This window comes from Phoxinus phoxinus (genome assembly GCF_949152265.1).
Source record: "Phoxinus phoxinus genome assembly, chromosome: 4".
Classification (NCBI taxonomy): domain Eukaryota; kingdom Metazoa; phylum Chordata; class Actinopteri; order Cypriniformes; family Leuciscidae; genus Phoxinus; species Phoxinus phoxinus.
The window spans coordinates 28,771,616-28,793,983 of record NC_136879.1 but is presented as its reverse complement, the minus strand read 5'-3'; the positions used below and the strand labels follow the sequence as shown (position 1 = coordinate 28,793,983).

At 37.8% G+C, this 22,368-nt stretch overlaps 1 protein-coding gene across 13 annotated transcripts in view; it reads left to right on the top strand.

Moving 5' to 3' along the window:
- The window catches only part of myo18ab (myosin XVIIIA b), a 98,977-nt gene that overhangs the window by 61,383 nt on the left and 15,226 nt on the right, over window positions 1-22,368 (top strand). For all 13 annotated transcript variants that reach the window (XM_079610378.1, XM_079610371.1, XM_079610368.1 and 10 more), the window contains 14 exons: window positions 1,273-1,401; window positions 7,181-7,324; window positions 8,191-8,280; window positions 9,358-9,477; window positions 9,932-10,043; window positions 11,831-11,958; window positions 12,597-12,751; window positions 15,274-15,397; window positions 15,535-15,735; window positions 16,055-16,165; window positions 17,355-17,459; window positions 18,249-18,395; window positions 18,503-18,616; window positions 21,190-21,306. In XM_079610378.1, the coding sequence (XP_079466504.1) occupies window positions 1,273-1,401; window positions 7,181-7,324; window positions 8,191-8,280; window positions 9,358-9,477; window positions 9,932-10,043; window positions 11,831-11,958; window positions 12,597-12,751; window positions 15,274-15,397; window positions 15,535-15,735; window positions 16,055-16,165; window positions 17,355-17,459; window positions 18,249-18,395; window positions 18,503-18,616; window positions 21,190-21,306 (1,797 nt within the window). The remainder of the gene's footprint in view (window positions 1-1,272; window positions 1,402-7,180; window positions 7,325-8,190; window positions 8,281-9,357; window positions 9,478-9,931; window positions 10,044-11,830; window positions 11,959-12,596; window positions 12,752-15,273; window positions 15,398-15,534; window positions 15,736-16,054; window positions 16,166-17,354; window positions 17,460-18,248; window positions 18,396-18,502; window positions 18,617-21,189; window positions 21,307-22,368) is intronic.

Here is a 22,368-nt window from a genome sequence, read left to right as displayed (position 1 = left end):
TTATTTGCTTGTGTGGCAAGAAGCCGTGTAATAAGCGGGATAATGTACATCCAGCCAGTTGTGATCTCAGAATAAACCCTTTCAGGCTGATGCAAGACCCCAATGCTTCACGTCGGGGTCCTGATCACCCTGTCAGGTTTATTCTGAGATAACAACCAGCTGGATGTACATTATCCTTTACTTGACAAGACAATAACAGTAAACATAATGCATCATCCAGAGAACCCCAACTGATCCTTGTGGCAGAGTGACAAGGTTTGTCGATATCTCTCAAACACTGGTAAAAAACAGCTAATTTCAAGTAGGGGTAGGTTGGTACTTTTCATGTCAGGTGGTACAACTACAGTATATACATACAACTATTTGGTTGGACTGCCTTGCAGAAAAAGTCAAAAATTAATTTAAACATGTTGGAGTGTTATTTAACTACTGAAACCTGTTTAAATGCATTGTTCATGACTCAAAAATATGCATTACATCACTTTTAAAAATAATTAAAAAAAATACTTTTTTGTGCCAATGACCCATAGGTCTATATCACATTTAAATCACATTTGATAAAAGCTCCTCATTTCAGAACACCACTGTACGCCACTATATATATCAAACCAATTTCCCTAAGCAGCCTTCTTTCCAGCACAGGCTCAGGTACACCATGAATCCGGTGCCTTTTTAATCAGGATTTTGTTCATCTAGATTAATCCATCTTTAAAACTAATAGAATGCTAATGCAATTAGACCATGTCTACAGAGTTTGATGAATGCACGTCTGGAAAGGTCCACTTCCCTCAAATTTCTCTGATTAAATGGCCTAATGGAATAGGATTCTGAAGTGTTAATCCAACTCGGTTTGACACCCCCACCACAGAGCGGAAAATTAGCAGTAAACAGAGCATGGGAAGCAGTTTAAAGGAACTCCTCACACTTTTGACAGGGTGACTCCAGATTGGAAAATCTATGGCTATGAATTTTACATAAATATGTATCGTCTAGACAATTTATATACATGTATGTATATTTATACATTTATATATACATATATATATAAAAATGTTTAAATATAAAATATACTTAAAAAAATAAATATAAAAAAAAGTACAGAGAAGATAAACTAATCATATACATGCAAATAATCATTTTATTCAATTTTGAATATACTTTATTATTACTATTATTATTAACAGTCTGTCATTTAACCAAATGTTATGAATTCCTCTACATTCGAAAGTTTGTTGTATTTTCATTTGTCTCATAGCAGTGGTCTGTTTGCAGGTGTTCTTCAGAGCAGGTGTTTTGCCTAAGCTGGAGGAGCACAGAGATATCCAGACCAGACGCAACATTACCCTGTTTCAGGCTGCGTGCAGAGGCTACCTGGCCCGACAGGCCTTCAAGAAGAGGAAGGTGAGTCCTCCATACCTCATAAAAAAACTTGCATACCCCTGGAGCATTTAAGACCTTGTAAGTCACCTTTTGTCCCACCGAAATGGAAATGTTTTGTGTTTTTGAGCATTGGCCCCTTTCTTAATCAGAGCTCTCCATACTTGAGTTAATTTGTCATGAGGTTTGTCTCAGAGTCCATCAGAATGTCATTGCTGTCTTGAGAAAATCCCTCTGGCTGTGGCCTCCTCTGACAGATAACATTCAATCAGCACATCTCCGGGGAAGAAGCCACCTGCCCCACTGCCCTCCATCACAGGCCTATCGATTTTCCCGCCACTGCGTGCCCGCCACTCTCGCCTGTCCCCTCTCTGTCCATTCATTTTTGCTTTGCCACTCACTCGGCCTCTTTTTGAATTTAAGCCCTTCTATTCTACCCCGGTGTCTTTTATTTTGTTCGGTCTTCCTTTCAATCTCTGATCCTTTGTGCCCCTTTCTTGCTCTTTCACTTTCACACTCATGCTCCCCTCAGTGGGATTGGCTCAGGATGTGAGGGCTGGTCCTACAGTTGCCTGTGACTCTGTCTCTCTCTCCTAAGAAGACTGGGCCCCTGTCTCAGTAAAATTCATGTCATGGGAGGAGGGTGGGCTCGATGCATCTCCTCACGCTGCTGTTGGCCCTCGGTGGTCAGCTGTCTTGGCAATACAACTTCATCAACATCCACTTCCTCTTTCAGTATTGCACACAAACAGAGAAGGCTTTTCTTGGTGAGACTGTTTCCAGTTTACCTCAGAGCTCCTGACAGGAGTCAAGACTGTTAACTGGAGGTTTTTCTGTATTTTCTGTAAGTAAAAGGTGTTTGAGTTTTTTTTTTTTTGCTCTTGTGGGCTGTAGTTGGTATCATAGATGTTAGTAGGGGTTGTTTTCTTTCTTTAGATCCTGTGTAGCGTTCTTTTGCTTTTGTTGTTTAGGGCTTCTTGTAAGGCGTCTTTGGTAACACTGATTTGTAGGTGAGCCGCTTTATAGCTGTCGCCATGAAAGAAGTCTTGTGCACTTCTGGTTTTGTTTGATTTCTTTGACGAAGTTCTTGAGTAAGGACTGCGGCTTGCCATTTGTTGAAGGGTTCACTGTTATTTTCCACTTTCTGTACAATTATTGTCCTCACAAAGAGCCTTGTCTGGATGCCTCTGATTCACAGCGACCTGTCCCCAGAGGAATTTATTTTCTTAGAAAGAAATCTTTTGTCAAGCCTGTCAGAAACCTATGCTTCACGCTAGACTGAGAAATCAGTTTAGGGATTTGTACTGGACTGGTGCTGTAGAAAGTCCCCTCATGGGCCGTTACCTTAAATGCCCATGCACTTACAGTACCCACAGTTTGTCAAAGGTTGTCAGGTTAAAGACATCAGATTTCAAGATATTTGAAGATATTAAAGGGAATTGTTTGTGGCTGTTACCAAATGTAAATGCCTACAAGTAGAATTTCAGATTCTGATATGTTTTTGAAGTTGTTTGTGAAATTATTGGTACATTTAATTTAGTTTTGAAAATTATTGTAAATTTGTAATTTTTAAGTTATTGGTATATTTTAATGTGCTACCATTCAAAATGTGTGGTTTAGTAAGATTTTTGTTTTGAAGAAATGCTTCTATTCAGCAAGGGTGCATTAAATTGTCAAAAGTGACAGTTTAAGACATTTAAATTGGAAAAAATTATATTTCAAATAAGTGTTGTTCTTTTGAACTTTCTATCAAAGAATCCTCAAAAAATAAGCAGCACAAGTATCAATGCAGCATAATAAAATTATTTCTGAAAATAGCTGCTGAAAGTTCAGCTTTGACATTATAGGAATAAGTATATTTTAAAATATAAAGTGGTTATTTTAGTAATAATATTTCACAATACAAAATAAATGCAGCCTTGTCGAGCATAAGATACTTTTTTTAAAACATAAACAAATCTTTCCAACTTTTGAATGGTAATGTATATACAATACATATTATTTAATTTATTTTAATATATTTTAATGTAATTTTTAACTCCATTAATTTTGTGTTAATTTGATCTAATTGTCATTTAGACAATTCCCTTCTGTTGTGTGGTTCCTGGGTGAAATGATTTACAAATGGAACCATTCCTCTGATAATAAATGTCTGGTTATGCGAGACATTGGCCCTTGACCTAGTGAAGAAAACAGTCTTTAACAGAATCTCAGTATCATATCCTCTTATAGATCTAAAAAATAAGTGGAAAGTGGAAGTGGAAATTCCTTAGTGTGTGCTGAAGTCATTTGTGTTGTAGGATGTATTTAACAATGTCAAGACAAGAAGTGTCGAGTCGAATCGTTACGACAGATCCCTGAGAGACAGACATGTGGGACCAGACTTCCTTTTGCAAACCACAGTTGCCACAATGCAAAATCGATTTGCTTGTTTCTCTCTCAGATCGATAATTGAGGGATCTCAGGACCTTGAAGTCTGTTCCAGTTTTAGACTCATCTAAGAGTGTGTTCTAAGCCCTTAGTCTCTGCAGATTTCTGTCTTTTTTCTATCCATCTTTCTGTTTGTCGCCTTAACAGAGAACTCCACGTGGGCTCCTTTGAAGCACGCTGGCCTGCTCCTTCTGAATTTTCTTTGACTTTCAGCGAAAACAACACTAGATGGAGCTGGGAATTTCACGAATGCCAATTGTGTGTCTAATTAACTCATTGCCTAAAGACACAAGTTTCATTCCAAGTGTGAACAGGTGCCCTCGCAGTCACGTGTGAGTGTGCTCAAATGTCCTTGTGTTCATACATGCGGATGAATGCCACCTGCTGATCCGTATTCAAATTCACACCGGACACCTGTTGGAGGGGTTGTGGCCGACTTTGTTGGTGTCGCATCCTTATATACGAAACGCTTAGTTCCTCCTGCCAGGCCTCAGGGCTCACAGGCACCATTTCTTCCAGACTGCCATTTTAATTAGGAAGCTCTTCATGATTTCGCCGTCTCTTGCAAGCTGTTTAGATGGCTGTTTGTGGCATTTGTTGCGGTCAAAGCGTGGCAAATGAGCTGCGGTGCATATGTCGGCCACGCGCCGCCTCTGTTCTGTGCCGAAGCTTTCTCGCCGTGACAAATTAGACATAGTCCGAATGCAACGCGCAAAAGACTCGGCCCCGTTAATGTGCTGAATTGGGCCTGTCTAATTGGGTTTCCGGATAATCCTCTATTATTTGAATCGTCCCTGTTCCTGCAGCGTGTAAATCTTACGCAGGGTTTAAATCAGCTGCCAAGTAGTATTGAAGTTTAATTGAATTACTCAAAGGAGCTTGGGGCTCTTGCTTCTAGCTGCATTTCTACACAGTCCAAAATCACTCCTCTGTATAGCCTTCTGACAGCCTCATTGAAGAAAATGTGTTTGTTCTTCCTGTGATCAACACCATTAATGGGTGTTTTTGCTAAGGGTGAGTATGTAAGCAGTGTTAACGTCCGCTTGATGAAACATAGCAGCGTTTATTCAAACTGTGAGTCTAGAGTGGAAATGAGTGGGTTGCACTCTGAGATGTGTGAGGTGACTCTACGTTCATGCCATGTCAGAAATATGAAAAATATAAGCTCTCAATTTGAAAATAAGTCGAGTCGATTCTTTTATTGAATCATTCAAAAGGATTAAAATGTTTCCGGTTTGAAAGCCTTTGCTGAAAAGCCTATTGTATTATAATGACTCACTTTTACTGCAAGTTACATGTCAATGCATCATTTAAGCATACAGTGAAATTGATAAAGCCTACTCAGTGTAATTAAAAAAGGAAACATTAATAAATAAAATAAAATATTGTTTAAATGTAAAATGTATTTATACTTTTATTTAAAGGGGTCATGACATGAGAAACCAAATTTGCCTTGATCTTTTAGTATATAAGAGGTATTTGTACCATTAAAACGTCCTGCAAGTTTCATAGCTTAAGACGTCCTCCCCATTATAAACGAATCATTTATTTAATCAAGCTCTAAATACAGCTCGTTCTGGATTCACGGTAAGAAGTGACGTCACGGTACGAAGTGACGTACCAGCGTTTGCATATGACCGCCTCCAGCCCAAGACAACTACGCTTTAAGCGCAAGACAACTACGCTCATTTCGTATCGTTGTCGCGCCCGCGACAAGTGTTCAGTCGACGGACAGCGCGAGTGGGTCTGTGTACAGGGAAATTACGATGCCGCAGATGTGCTGTCCCTGGCTGTGGACAAACAACATCTTTGAATACGCTGTGAAAGATCCAGTCGTCGGGGAAAATGGATGCACTTTATTTTTTGCGGACGTCTCAGTCACGGCAGTGTTAGTTTAAGCGTTTGTTCTATACATTTGAAGGATGACTGTTTTGAGAACAAATCCCAAAATGATGCTGGCTTTGCCAGAAAACTGTTGCTCAAAGATAAGTCCTTGCCGACTATTCTGGGCTCAACAACGACGACGCAAACTGTAAGTAATGTGTTTAAAACTTTAAACTACTTTTTAAATACGCTGAATCCGCACAGGTTCTGGCTTGGGGCGTTAATAATTGATGCATAGGCACTGACGTTAGCCAATCATAACAGTGGGCGTTAACACTGAACTCTTAAAGGGGAAACACCCCCAAAACAGACTGTTTGAATCAGAGTATGAGAAACAGGGTGGGAAAAGGTCATAAATCACTACATTTTAAAAGTTTTTTGTAAAAAAAACTATAGTAATACTATATTTGCACCTAAGGGAACATAATAATAAAATAAAAAAACCCATGTCATGACCCCTTTAAATATTAAATTATTTTTTGCTAAATATTACATTTTAAATACCAGTACCTTATAAATATTAATTTATTATCTTATTAGATAATAAAATAAAAAATGTACATGTTAATTTAAAAAAATACTATTAAATCTATTAAATATTTCTGGTAACACTTTCAAATAAGTTTAAATTAGATAATTACATTAGTTAATGTGAACTAACATTTATTGATCTCATTTAATGTTGATTTCAACATTTACTAATGGACCTTATTCAGAGCAGCGCCATGACAGATATAAAAGCGAGGCTTTGAGGGATAGACTTACTGTATTTTTAATGGCATCCGCTGTATAAAGATCCCTGATTACTTATAATTTTCCACAGCTCATGTTGTCTGGAGTTTTTTTGTCCACTGAAACTTCTTGACAAGATATTTTTAGCAGAATATTAGCAGAACAATCCAAAAACACATTCAATAACAGTACAACCCACTGAAGAGATGGCGCTGATGTGAATAAGGTATACATTATTAAAGTTAAAAGTTGTATCTGTAAATATGTTTTAATGGACCTGAGCTAGCATGAACTAAGAGCTATTCATGAACTATTTTTAATAACTGACGTTTACAAAGATTAATAAATACTGTAACAAATGGATTGCACACTGTTAGTTAATGCATTTAATAATGCGACCTTGGAAAGTGTTACCAAATTTTTGTTGGGTCTTTAGATTGATTATACCTCTGCAAACATTAAGAATGTAAACATTAAGAACCCCTGAAGTTTAGAGTCCCACCCTCAGGCTTATTGCGGACCGCACTGGACATCCCGGAGTTGAAAAGGTCCATTCAGAGCTGGTTCCCCCAAGGGAAGCTCTTTGACTGTGGGGCCCTGGGCCTCCAAACACAGGCCTGCTTTTGTTCATCTGGGCTCTGATTGGTTTGAGCTACTGTACTTCACATGCACAAGACCTAAAGACCTGACAATTTCTCACTAGCACACCAGCAGGAAGCACACACACAGCCATAAACACAATGTCCTTGTTTTTCAGATCCAGGACTTGGCAATCCGCTGCATTCAGAAAAACATCAAGAAGAACCGGGGTGTGAAGGGCTGGCCTTGGTGGAAGGTTTTTACCACCGTCCGTCCACTCATCGAGGTTCAACTGACAGAGGAGCAGATCCGCGGCAAAGACGTAAGCACCTGTCATCTTCACTAACCACTTTAAATGCTGTAAATCGGCATGTCATGTACAGATTTTGCCTTTTGAAAATAGTACAGCTGAATTCAAAGGCCATCTGTGTGGCTTTTAATGCCCCTCTCGGTTTCTCTGCCCCGTGGGGGTCCCTCTCAAATTCAGCTGCAGCTCTCAGTCGCACCCAAATCACCCGTCTCTTTGGTTACTGTCTCTGCGGCTTCGCCTCAATCCAAGTGTTTGTAGAGTCCTGTGTGTGTGTTTGTGTGTGCGGAGAGTGGCAGGGCAGTGTGTATGCATACATTACCTCTGTAGCATGCTGGATCAAAAGCAACTCTGCTTCCCGCGGGGGAGTGCATTAGCATGTCACAGAGTGTGTGCGCGCGTGCATGCGCGTTTCGTCCGCTGGGCCGCGTCCCGCTGAGTGCTGTGTAGCCATGCAGTCAGGCGTGCTCCTGCGAGAGACAGACGGGTGCTGACACTGCCTCCAAACTGCCTGCTTTTAAAAAACAAACACAGAGTCACTATCTCCTCTGCACAAACCGATTTCACAGCTGCAACCGATTGGCTGTATTCTGCAGTTCTCTCAAGTTCGCGAAAGAAGAGTTTTGGAAAGTAGGAGGAGGTTTGCGGTAATAGAGACGCCAAGGCTCCAAACAGGGCAGGCTTTCTTCCTGTCTGCCATTCCGTTACAGTTTCTAATTTATCTCACCTGTCTATCTCTATACTTCACTAAATATAGTAACTGTCATTGTGTCTGAATGTGTAACTGTCTGTGGTCATTCCTTTATATATCTGCTGAATTTCTTGTCATCCTGTCTTTCTGTCTGTCTTATTGTGTTTCCTGATTGTCTGTCTGTCTTTAGGAGGAGATTCAGCTGCTCAAGTTGAGGCTGGAGAAAGTGGAGAAGGAGAGGAACGAGTTGAGACTCAATAGTGACCGACTGGACAGCAAGGTTAGTGTTTAAATTCAATTCAGTTCAGATTCTATGCAAAGAAACTCTATTGTTTACACAAAATTATCATGCTGATGTAATTTGAGCATATCACAGTTGCATACATACTTGTAGGGTGTTCCATACCGAAGTTTCAGTAATTGATGCCAATGAAAATTCATTATTCTCAATAAGAAATTTGAGATAACAGCAAAAATGAATGGGGTTAAGCTAATTAACATACCCCTTTTTTTAAGTTACATATTATAATGACAAAATGAATTCAAGCAATAATAAATAGTTTTATACAATAATATATACTTAAAAAATATAATATATATTTGATATAACAATAACATGTAATTTGTAATGTATAATTGATACAATATATAAATGATATAATATTTTTATACTATAATTAAACAAAATTTACTTTTTGTAAAAAAAAGTTACATTAAAAGCTTGCAGCAATATTAAGCAATAGTGTGTTCGAGTAAACATTCAGCTATAGCAAAACAATCTAAAGTAAATTAGAATAAATGACTAAATTAAACTGGCGCCATCTTCAAGAGCATGATTATTAGATACAATACATCAATACTTATTAAAGGTGCTATCCAGCTAAGAGCTTTTTCTTGTCAGTATTGTTGTTTACATAATGCAACCAACATATTAAACAGAGGCAGGTCTATAGGAATCTTAGATTATATATCTTAGGATATATATCTTTGAATAAATGCATGCTTCATGCATTGTTCTCTAATGTGCAAATCAATATTTTGATCAATAATACACTCCTACATTTATATATGTCCATTTTAAGGCATCCATAATACAGTTTCTACAAGTTAGTACTATGTATGTTAATATTATATCACACCTTCACCATACAGTCACAGACACCCAGACCTCACACCGTCACCATCTTAAGACAATAGCAAAAAGCTATCGTCCCTGTGTGAAATATGTGAGTGATGATATATATGTGAAGTGTTGCATATGTGTGTGAGATGAGCTCATACACTACTCTAAAGTTTGCATAGAGCACGTGTGCCACCTCTAGTTAATGCTTGCTCATCAATCATATGTATGTTTCAGATCACAGAACTGTCATCAGAGCTTGCAGATGAGCGCAACACAGGCGAGTCTGCCTCGCAGCTGCTGGAGTCCGAGACATCGGAGAGACTGAGGCTAGAGAAAGACATGAAGGATCTACAGGTACACACACACACACACACACACACACACACACACACACACACACACACACACACACACACACACACACACACACACACACACACACACACACACACACACACGTCTGAACAGAGATAGAGTTTGAGTTGATGGTTTTCTGTAAGGAATCTCCTCATGCCTGAAATAGATATTTTCCACCAAAGCACAGACAATGCAGTCCATGCTGCAGAGCGTGAGCCGTATACAAATTGTGTCATCTCATATTAAATATCCATGTGAAAGACAGTGTGTGTGTGTGAGCAAGAGACTGCAGGTATTTGTCTCTGTATGCCGGGTGTGTGTACAGTGTGTTTTTAATGTGTCTCTTAGGCTCAGGGTTGCCTGTGTGAGCAGATGGTCTGGACATTTCCCTGCAGAACAGAGAGCTGATGTGCTCTGTGTCTGTGTCTGTGTGTGTGTGTTTGCGTTTCAGGCCAAGTTTGATGCTATGAAGAAGCAGATGGAGTCTATGGAGATGGAAGTGATGGAGGCACGGCTCATACGTGCATCGGAGCTCAACGGGGAAATGGATGACGATGACACCGGTGAGTTTTGTGACATCACTTCCTGGAACAGAGCAAGATTGGAATAAAATGCATAATGCGATCTCAGTGAGGGGATTCCCTTATGATTGCTGAGCTTTGAGCAAAAACTATCAGAGCCTTCCTGAATCATTTTGGCAGAATTGAAGGGTTATCTGTGAGGATTTCCGTGAGTTTGATGGCCCATGACTCTCTGGTGAGGGGTAGAGCTTCAGGTGTGCTGAGCGTTTCAGTGTGGCACCTCCAGACAAATGAGAAAATAATCTGTAGCATCAGAGCTGCTGCTCCTCATTAAGCTGTTTATATGGAAATGCCAGGGGGCAGTGAAAACACCAAACATGAGCTCTCTCTCTGTCTCCTGTTTCTGGAACTTTCTGTGTAGAGGGAAAATCTGGTGTCTCGTTATTATTATTTTTTAAGTATTAGAGACACAAATCCATGGTCATTGCTTTGAGAACTTTTAGATACTGTATAGAAACAAATAAACATATTATCTAACAAAAAAACTAGTATGAAAAGTAGCTACTTTTAAACCTCAAATATCATCTTCTTTTTTTGGCCCGACTCACCTCAGAAGGTTTTTACCATCTTAACTGAATATTGCCAAATATTAAACTTTTATATTAGGCTTATATTTAGTTAGTTAAAAAATACTGTTGCCCACATTTTGAATGCAATCCAGTTAATGTGTGAATTTGTTAATGTGAAGTGTTTTTTTTAAATTGCAATGCCCACAATAGGTAAAATCAGTTGGATCCTTTCTTAATCATGATGTAAAGAGTAATTCATTTCATTACTTTTTACAAATATTGTAGTGTTGACTGTTGATTGGTTGAACCTGAGCTTGATAAATGCACAAAAATGGCAAATGTCATAGAAAATTAATAGAAAATTAAACTGTTTGGCTCCGTTTTGTTTTCAGTTTACTTTGATCATCTGAGGTTGATGATCAATATTTTAAGCACTTTTCTTCACTATGAATTTATTGAAAAAGATAAATAATTACGGATTTTTGAGCAACGTGTTCTCTGTGAAAGCCTGAGCGTGATAATACTTATAATCCTATTCTTAGAATCACTGCTGTCATGAACAGAACTCATTTTAATGCACGTCAGACTGGTGAGGGCTTGTCCTCACCTCTGTGTCACACGGCTGATCTATGAGACTTGATGCTAAGGCATGAACATTTGATTTATTCCACTTTCCAGCAATTACAGTACGTTCTGTAATGGTAATGTGGCATGGACAGCTTCACTCTGCATATCTAAAGCCACCTCTCATATCTATGTTTCCGAGCGGTTCATTGATCTGCTTTGATTTATTAACTTGTGTGTATTTGCTTGTTTCCAGTTTATCAGTTTATCTTTTAAATTCACAGAGAGGGTTTCTGTGTGAGCCACAATCAAAAGGATTGTCGTGAAATTTCCTTGGCAGTGATCCAGAGCTTAAAGCTCGGCTCTCTTCAGGGAATGACCACCACAGACTAATCTGGCCCATAGTGTTTCACCTTCAAAATCAGATTGCAATTATGATGCCAAATAATGTGATTTTAACAGCGTTATGATAAACATCTGACATTTAAAATTGCACCGCTAACTTCAAGTGCACTGAACCTGTTGAGATGGAGTGCTTGGACTATGTGCAGTAGACAAAACAGAGTGCCGCCACTTCGCTTTGAAGCACTGACATATTTATTGAATTAAATCGCAGCAATATGCGGGTTAGTAATCACACAAGGCCGTCTCACAATGAACTGCGCGGCCTTAATCATCACTAACTCTTGTGTTCAGGAGGAGAATGGAGGCTGAAATATGAGAGGGCCATCAGAGAGATTGAGTTCACCAAGAAGAGACTCCAGCAAGAGTTTGATGACAAACTAGAGGTGGAGCAGCAAAACAAGAGGCAGCTGGAGAGAAAGGTTAGGGCATCTTACAAACACACAAACATTTTTTGCACTTAAATGCTAACAGTTCAGGTCACTTTGCCATTGCCTTCAAGTCTGACAACTAGGGATGCACAATATCAGTTCCATGTCTTTTACCGCCGGCCAATATTATTTTAGACATTTTATTGGCCGTTATTTTATATTTAATTGCATATGCTCATTTCCTCTATTTTGACATTAGTCTTTAGCAAATCTCAAGACGAATAGCTTCACATTATAATGTTTAGATGCCTAAATTCACTTACAACATTTAAAACAATTGATTTTAGTTCTGATGTTTTATTTAAATGTTATTTAGATAAAGTAGTATATTATTTTAATTTCACCAATTTATCAGTAATCAGCCATAACTTGAACATAATTATCAGCTTATTGGTATTGTACAGAATTTGAATTAAAGTGCTTCCTGCTGCTGACTTTATTCTACCAAACTACAGTAACACACACATCATAAAGACTCAGACTTCACTCGTATTGTCAGTGTGGCCCAACACAACAGCATGTACTGTCTCAAACATGAAGGTATTAGCTGAAGCTCACACATCTAGACAAGACGCACACTGTATGGACAGATCCACCTGTACAGACTCACTGAGAATCTGTGTGTTTAGCTGACAGACCTGCAGGCGGACAATGAAGAGGTGCAGCGTGTGGCTCAGCAGCTGAAGAAGAAATGCCAGAGACTGACAGCCGAGCTGCAGGACACCAAACTGCACCTGGAGGGCCAGCAGAGCCGCAACCACGACCTGGAGAAGAAACAGCGCAAGTGAGTCAGACCAGATATTGGATAATTATGCCTCTTTATGGAGCTTTCAGTCACGATAGGATGTGTAGTAGTGTTAAATAAACTAAAAAGTCCAGGTTTAGTCAATCAAAAGCTTATTTTAGTCCTGCTGCATAACGGTTAAATTTATTATCACAATTATTTTGTTCAAAAATATTCAAAATATTTTTTACTCAGCCACTAAAATTAAGCTTGGATTTAAAGAATTCATATTAAATTAAAGTCACGATTAATTGGAAAATATTTTTTTATTACCCAACTGTAGTATGTTAAACATCAAAAATGTTCTGATAGGTTGTGATTTCATTGCTTCACCATATTCTAGAGGATGGTAGAATTAATTGACAATAGATATGTGATGCTCCTTGCCTGATTTGGACACGGTCGATACCTACACACACCAAGATCGATAACTATAAAGATAACTAAAACAATAAATATTTTAGCTCCCACACCAACAGACAATAAAGTTCAGTTTATTTTAAAAGTATGTGCTTAAGTTATGTTTTCCACTGCTTTAAATGCTCAAGTTCTTTAACGCTGGGTGGAGTTCTGATTGGCTGTCAATGTTTTAATCATTTATCAGCTAAAAATATATATAATTCTGAAAAGATATCAGCGGTATTGCTCCTCTGTGTCGTTATTGTTATAGTTTGGTCTTCCCTATTCTCATAGAATTATAATTAGTAGTAACATTTTGTAGTTTGTTAGTTCTTGGTGTGAACAAGCCTGAAGAGTAGCCCAAGAGTGCCTCAGAATGAAACATGCATGACTATCATGACTATCATTACTCTTAGCAGCAGGCCCTAAGCGGAGCGGCGGTGGTTAATGTGCGAAGGTGCTGTGGCTAAGCCTTTTAGACTCTTGAGTAAACAGTCGGAGGCCGTGCCTGTCAGTGCGGACGGCATGTGTGAAAGTCCACCACTCTAAATGTAATGATCGGCCTGGGGCTCAGGGTAACGGCAGATTTAGCCAGAGGGAGGGATAGGGGGAAGGCAAGGAGAGCGGTCCTTCAATTCTCTATGGGGCTAGGATTAACACGAAGAGTTGCATAAGACTCATTTATGGGATCATAACAGGGCCTCTGAGAGAAGGGGGTGGAGAACGAAAGAGAAAACTATAAAAAGAGGAAAAGTATTAACTGATTTGCCCCAAAGCATCACGACTCCCCCCCTCCTCCTCACACATTGTTGCCCACTTAAAAGTTAACCCAATCAGAATGTTTTCCCCTAATGCCCCTCCTGACACACACGTCACACACAATACTGTAAGGCTTAAAGGAGTTTTAGTTTCTCAACACTCTGCTATGCTTGGCTATTTTAGGAAAAGCAGGTATGTTTTTTTAAATGTTTTATTTTATTTTATCATTAGACTTGTACTTTGTTTATAGGGATTAGTGTGATTAGAAATAAGAGATTGCCTTTTGTTATTGCATTGTACATAATTTGACTAAAGTAACACCAATATAATAAAATCAGATGTAATCACGATATGCAGATAATTTATTTGCAGATTAATTCACTTTTATTAAAGTTGAAATTAGAAAAAATCCCCTCCATATTCACTGCTAAAACATTGTTATTTTATAAGGTTTTGCCAGCCTTGGCAGTGTGTCTTGTTTTCCTTAAAAAAAGAAAGAAAAAATATTTCTCTTCAGAGTATGCAGGGGGGTATTTATATCTTTGATAAATTATCATCTTAAAACAAATGATCAATTGACATTGTTTTCTGAAGAATTTGTAACTGTCTGCTTGGCTGGGGAAAGTGATAGTTCATTCAAAACGAAAAATTCTGTCATCATTTATACCCGCCCTCATTCTTAAACCATATAATTGTCTTTCTTCGGGGGTGAAATATAAAATATTTTGAGAAATGGCAATGGAAGTTAATTGTATAACCAAAACAGTTTGGTTACCAACATGCTGCAAATGAATATCTTCTTTTGTCTTCCACAAAAAAAAAGAATGTCATACCAGTTTGGAACAACATAAGGGTGACTAAATAATGTTTTGGGTGAAAACGCACTTTTACTTTTGTCACATAATTGGCTGGTGCAATAATGTCAAAGTGGCATTGGCAAATATCATAATTTTTTTCATCTGATCACAGTAAAAACTTTGTAGTTTTTTACATTTACATTTTTGTGAATGTGAGGACCATCACAAACAATCAAGCACTTTATCATAAGAGCCAACAGTATTTGCACATGTACTGTACACATGAAGTATAAGCTAAATTGGTTTAAAAAAAATTTGGAGCTGAATACATTTTTATTAAGTTATTGTATATATTTCGTATCATAGGAAGTGCCATTATGGTTGTAGCCTAGTTCAGTGCTTGTGGAATCAGTTATAATAGTCGACTCTCAGCAGATTTGGTAGAAGATTGCAGCTGGTTCCACCCCATACTGTAGGAACAGAGAGTGCACAGCCTCTGGAAAATGACTTTGTACCTTTGTTTCCTCTTTCCTGAAATTAAGCTCGTTGACCATGTAATGTCTGCAGGTTTGACTCGGAGCAGACTCAGGCTCAGGAGGAGGTGCAGAGAGAAAAGAGTCAGCGGGAGAAGCTGAGCAGAGAGAAAGACATGCTGACCGGGGAAGTGTTCAGCCTTAGACAACAACTGGAGGTCAGCAACCTCTCTCATATCATCCTCCTTTGTTGTCTCTCACTCACAGACTTTTCCTGGCTGTGACGTACATGTGTCTGTGTGTGCCGAGTCCAGACTATGTTGTTCTAAATGAGTTTTTCTCTCTGCTCTCTCAGGATAAGGATCTGGAGATATGTGCTGTCAATCTGAAGCTGGAGCAGTTGGAGGTGGAGCTTCAAGATCAGAACTCGCAGGATTCAAAGGACGAGGCGTCATTGGCCAAGGTTAGAAAGCAGCTTCGTGACCTTGAGGCAAAGGTCAAAGATCAAGAAGAAGAACTCGACGAGCAGGCTGGAACCATTCAGATGCTGGAGCAGGTAATCACTTCATGAGAATAAGGATATATACTTTGGTTTGAGCTGACTGATGTTTAATGTATTATGTCTTGGAATGATGCATATTCTCCATGCACACAATTTCCACCTGTCATGCGTAATATGCTAATTTATGTAGATTCAGCTGATGCGTCGTTATGAAGAAACTGTCAATACTTACAGTTTGCATACATTATAATAATAATTAAGAAGAGTTTTATTGGCCTGTGCGGCAGAGTTATTTTGCATATGCATCTGTATGCACATGTGGTATGTTCAACTTTGTTTGTATTCAATGAGATGTTGATGTTGTGACCTGCAGGCCAAGCTCCGTCTGGAGATGGAGATGGAGAGACTGAGACAGACGCATTCAAAAGAGATTGAGAGCAAAGATGACGAGGTGGAGGAGATCAGACAGTCCTGCAGCAAGAAGGTATGGTACCTTCCTTCATGTTATTATGTAAATGCTGAATAATACTAATTAGCTAATATCCTTAATGTGCAATTATTTTGTGAAGCTGCTTGTAAATTATTACTACTGTTGTTAATGATTTTATTTTACTTACAAACAGCTCCACAATAAATGCACAGTGAGGATATTAGCTCTTGAATTAATATTTACGAAATATTGTTATTCATAATAATAATAATAGTAATATTCTAATTAATATTAGTGTTAGGTAATATATGCATACATTAATATTAATCTTATAGTACAGTAAATATTAGTCTATAGGAAAATAATATACACTGTACACCATACAATAATGCATTACTATATTAACAAAAAATATTAAATGATTTTATTGTAATATCATAAATGTAAAGGAACTTTTGAGTCAGAATCTTGACAAAACAATTTTTGTTATGTTTAGATCACTACAAAATGATGTTGATATCTCAGAAAAATCTATTTATGATGTCAAAATCACAAGAAAATTAAGTTTTTATGACAATTATGATGAACCAAGACATAAAAAAAAGCATGGCCTCTGTAGCTCCCATACACATTGTCAACTTTTCACTTTAAGTACAAGTCACCAGCTAACACCACTAACAACACGCTCTGAATACTTTACAATTGGTTTCAGAAGTTCAAGTGTGTTCAATTTATAACATTTTAATTGCCGACGTTCAGTTCTTATGCAGAGCTCGCTTTGCTTCTTGTACAACATAAATAAACAAGACATATTCGGCCATGTGTTGAATAAGAATTTTCATTCAGCGTTGTTCAGCGCGCAGCTCTTGTTGCAGATAGCGACTTCCCATTTGTAGAGTGTCTTTGCCGCGGAGGTGCAGATAAGCTGAACTCATTGAGTTTTGTTTTGATGTATAATTCATGGGCCTCTCTTATTTTCCTCACGTATATTTCACCTTTCCCTCCTCTCCACTTAACCAATCAAGCTGCCAGTACAGTGCATCCTATAATTACCCTTTTTTCTCACGACCGAGTCCCTTGATTGACACTTGAAGGTGCTCAGAAGCATCTAAAGACACATTTAGGGAATGTGTTTTTAAATGTCTGGAATGACAGTATATAATTGGATTGACTCTTTAGGGTAAACCTACTTCACAAATGCCTTCCATGATGTTCTGTTGCGGTGTTTTGTTTGTGCGAACAGCTCAAGCAAATGGAGGTGCAGCTGGAGGAGGAGTATGAAGACAAGCAGAAGGTCTTACGGGAGAGGAGAGACATGGAAGCCAAGCTGATGAGCGCCCAGGAGCAGGTACTGCACTCATGGAACTTGCTATAGAACTAGTCAAGGTTTGAAATATTATGATTTAATATATGCGGTATGAAATGCCTTTTTCTTTTTTTATTATATATATATTGTTTTTTTATTAATAATCTTTTTTTTCTTTTTTTTTATAATTAAAAAAAGACTAAATGTGTACAATATTGCATATCACATGCAGTATGTAATGCAGATTGTTCTGTACTTTTTTGTTTTATTGTTATATATTAGACAGATATTAGACAGACCCTTTTGTCAAAATGTTGTTAAAGACCCCAAATTTTATGGTTTTGTAGTTTTTGAATGTTCTATTCATTTGAATAGAAATAATCCTATGCAGAACTGTATTACGGTTTTGTTTCCACAAAATTCAGCACAACTGTTTTCAACATTAATAACAATAAGAAATGTTTAATTTCAAATCAAATCAAATGTCTACTGTAATGAACATGTCCCTTCCTCTAATACCAATTGCAACAGAGTAACAGATGCAAGCAGCAAATGATGATAGAAAATATCTTTGGTTTGTCTTTTTTAAGTTTAAAGATTTAAAAAATCACAAAAAAAAAAAAAAAAAGGTTGCAGTACCTATATGAAAAATAAAAGATTACGTTTCCAATATGAACAAAAATATGATTTTGGTGAAGGTTATATTCTGTCATGAAAATAAAATGTATTTCCTCAAAGTAGCAGTTGCTAAACTCAACCAAAACCATCATTCCTAAGCTTTCAGTGTGAACAACATGTAAAGATAATATAAACTGTCTTTGGTGTTTTCAGGTGAGCCACAGAGATGTGGAGACTGAGAAGCGTCTGAGGAAGGACCTGAAGCGCACGAAGGCCTTGCTGGCTGATGCCCAGATCATGCTGGATCACCTGAAGAACAACGCTCCCAGCAAGAGAGAGATCGCTCAGCTCAAGAACCAGGTCTGTTTCTCAGCTCCTTTGGGCTCGGTGGATAACACATCATACATGAAGTCCAGTAGTAAACATACGTTTCATTTATGTGTGTTTTGCATGTGGGCTCTTTACAGCTCGAGGAATCAGAGTTCACATGCGCTGCTGCGGTCAAGGCCCGAAAGTCAATGGAAGTAGAGATCGAGGACCTCCACGTACAAATGGACGACATATCCAAATCCAAGCAGGCGGTAAGTCTGTCTGTGTTCGGTAAAAGAATAACTCTGATGTAAAAGAAGTAAACAAATAAAATCACGAGTCAGAGGCATGCATAGACACAGACACCACCTGTCTTCATCAACCATAGGTGGCAGCCAGGATGTCGTTTCAATTATTTACCAGGGGGAAATGATTTCCGCCCATAATGGCACGTTTCCGATCCCGACTCTAATTCGAACAGGATGTATCGCCGTGAAATACATTACACTTTAATAATTCTGACATTGATTCAGTATTATTTAAGCGTGGAGAAAATTGTGTAATTGTGTCCTCACTGTAGCGTATTATGAAGCGATATCAGGAGAGACGAATGCAGCCAAATTCTGCAGATGCTGTTCCCCTGACGCTGTCTCCATATTGTTTTCTTTTTTTGTCATCGCCGCCTGTCATATTTGCTCAGCTCTCTGGAGCAAGAGACACTCTGACAGAAGGGTGCAGTGAACATTTTAATTTTCTATAAAGCCGTAGCCATGCTGAAGCATTGTTTCGGTGCAGTCGGGTGTTTTTGTGGCTTTTTCTGAAACTGTCTCTCTCCTGAATATTGTCATTGATTAGCAACAGCGTGATAAATGGTCTGGTCATGATCACTGTCTGATTAGCTTCAGGTCTGTCTGACACCCCCACCCTTCCCCCTGGGAGATCATGGATTTCCACTAGAGGATTTGAAGGTGACACATAGGTTTGATACAATACACTTGCCAGACAGCATTTAAAGGTGTGGAATGGATCTGTACTGAAAAAAGGAAATGTCTTTTATCAGTGTCTTGTGTTAACGTACAGTGGAAAACAGGACGTTCATTAATTTGTAAACATACTTCTGCAAAAGCCAGTCCATCCATACATATATAATTTATGAAAATTTTAAAAATGGGTTATTGAGAAATCATCGTAATATTAATGTCATAAGCACATGCATATTATCATATGACCACAATTTACAATACCGTTCCGATTTTTTTTTTTTTTTTTTGAAAGGTTTCTTATGCTCACCGAGGCTGCATTTATTTGATAAAAAATACAGTAAAAGCAGTAATATTATACTGTATATTATATTATAATATTATAACTTATAATATAAACATTATAAATGAATTAACTGTCACTTTTGGTCAATTGAATGTGTCCTCGCTGAAAAAAAATGGTAAAAATGGTAGTGCGCATACAGCTAAAGTAATTTTCAGATTCAGAGATACAGTATAACCAATCATAAAATAAGTCAGTTATATGTAGAAACCGGTGGTGGGTCAGAGAGGCAAAAAATTTATTGTTTTTGATGCATGTCATGGAAACAAGTGCAAATTGTAGAACATAACATTAATTAATGTATTAATTAATATAATATAATAATTTATTTGCATTGGTTTGTGAAAGAGTGCGTGAAAGAAAACGCAAGCTGCCTACATGAGGATGTTTTTTACTAAATCATTTAATTTTCTGCTTTCCTGCTCACTAGTTCATTAGTAATGTGTGATGTCTACATTTTTTGCTTTTACTAAAACATTTGAAAGATACTCCTCGGAGATTAGCTGCCTGTATTGTTGAGGTAATTATTATTGAATAGAATTAGACCTCTGATACTGTTTGACAGAGCAGGCAGTGAAGTGTTCGTCTCTAATTGGGAGACGGTGCTGTGTTCTCAGGGATTTATACAATGCAAGCAGCTACTGTTTAGTGACAAGGTGACAGGAAAAGACCTCTTTAAGGAATCAGGAGACTGGCTTTCAGTTTCAAACTAAAACTGAGCGCTGAAGTCGGAGTGGTTAGCCTCACATGTTCCTGACATGTTTAGATGTGGTGCTCATGCTGGGGCCACAGGTTTGAGTCTGTCTGACTGTATCAATAAAAATAGCTAAAATGGACTTACCTTTTTACTTTTTCGGGGTCAGAAAGCAGAAGTAAACTTTTATAGCGGTGAACCGGAGACAACAGCAAAAAAGAATTTTGTACTTCCATTTGCTCCAATAGCAAAAGAAAAAAATCTATGATAGCGTTTTGACGACTTCCAAAAAAAAGGGCAGAAATATTGAGATATTGATTACAGCAGTCAGAAGAGAGAAAGATGTCAAATTCGCCGTTACTTCCTCAGCCATTGTATTAGAAACACCCTTGCAGCAACGTTAATTTGTTTTGTTTTTAAATTCATCATAAATGCCAAAGAAAATCAAAAACAAAGAATAGCGTTATAAATGTGTATAATTTTTTAAAAATATATATATTTCATTAAAGATATGAAAAACTTAACTATTTTTACCATATTGATAACTGTGGAAACAAGTAATCACAGTCTGTGAAAAGAGTCTATTAACCTAAATGATAGAGTTAATACACACAAATTAACTCAAAAATAGTGTTAATTTGTGTGTATTTCCTTGGTCTTATTGTGCATGACCCAATTAGTCCCTGTATTATGAAAGTAAAATGGGTTGTGAACTTGCCAACATGTCTAGCATTTTATTTTTTTTACTTCTCAGACTTTTTTTCTTTTTCATTTGAATTGGCAATCATATTTATTTTTGTCTTATTCTATTGTTTGTTATCCGTGCAGCTTGAGGAACAGCTGAGTCGTTTGCAGAGGGAGAAGAATGACCTGCAGTCTCGCATGGAGGAGGACCAGGAGGATATGAATGAACTCATGAAGAAACACAAAGCCGCCGTTGCCCAGGTAACTCTCTCTAGCACTCTCTCTCTGTCTGTCAGAGAGCTGTACAGAGCTTTTCTCTCATCATCACACGGAGTAGATGTGTATGTACATGCACATTTAAATGTTATTGTCATTTGTATCAAGGAAGTTCAATATGAATGTTATTTAATGAAAAATTACACAATAGTATTTTAAGAATATATATTTTAAATAACAGTATTATTATTATCGAGCTTATGGTATATGAAAAGTGTTTTAAATATTTATTGCATATATATATGTATATATATTCCAGGATTTAAGGTCTCAATTCATGTGTGAAAATGACTCTTCATGCTCCCTCCTAACCATTCTTCCACACTTTGAGCCAGATAAATCTTGACTTTGTCATCCCTGCATGGTTGTTTAAGAAATGATAAGCTACACACTCCATCAATTAGGGTTAGAAGAACTGTTGCCAAACATATAACATGCTACAAACATAATAATCACTGCAATAATGATCCAATCATAGACTCTTTAGCATTTGCCTATTTAAATCCAAACAGTGTTTTTTGTTTTTTTGTTTTTTTGGCCGTGCAGTGTGTATATATATATATTTAGGGAGTTTAGGGATTATTTCACACTGCAAAATAAAAGCAGTGCGTACTTATTGTGTTGAATATATTTAACAGGTTAGAGCATTCACAGCAATCGCAGTGCTATTGCATAGCAGGAGCAGCGTGAAACAAGCCTAAAAAGCATTTTTGTTCACAGTTGCGTTGTCCTTTTCAATGATTTATTTTTTGACACTGAGCATATTGCATGCCACATCATTCCAACATATCTGACATTTTCCAGTATGATTCATTGCTGTTTCTCAGCAACATGCTTCCATCATGCAAATCAACTCTACAGCGTCATTTAGAGTGTGCAGATGGACCACTCTGTATTTGTGCCTTTGATTGGTCGTTCGTGCCAGTGGGAAAGTGTCGCTGGGGCGATTGTCATTTATTTGAGTGTGTGGGTTGATTGTCATTAAGAGTGTTTTAAACACAGCATGCTGCAATGGCAGCTATATAGAGATGAGTGATGTGTCTCCAC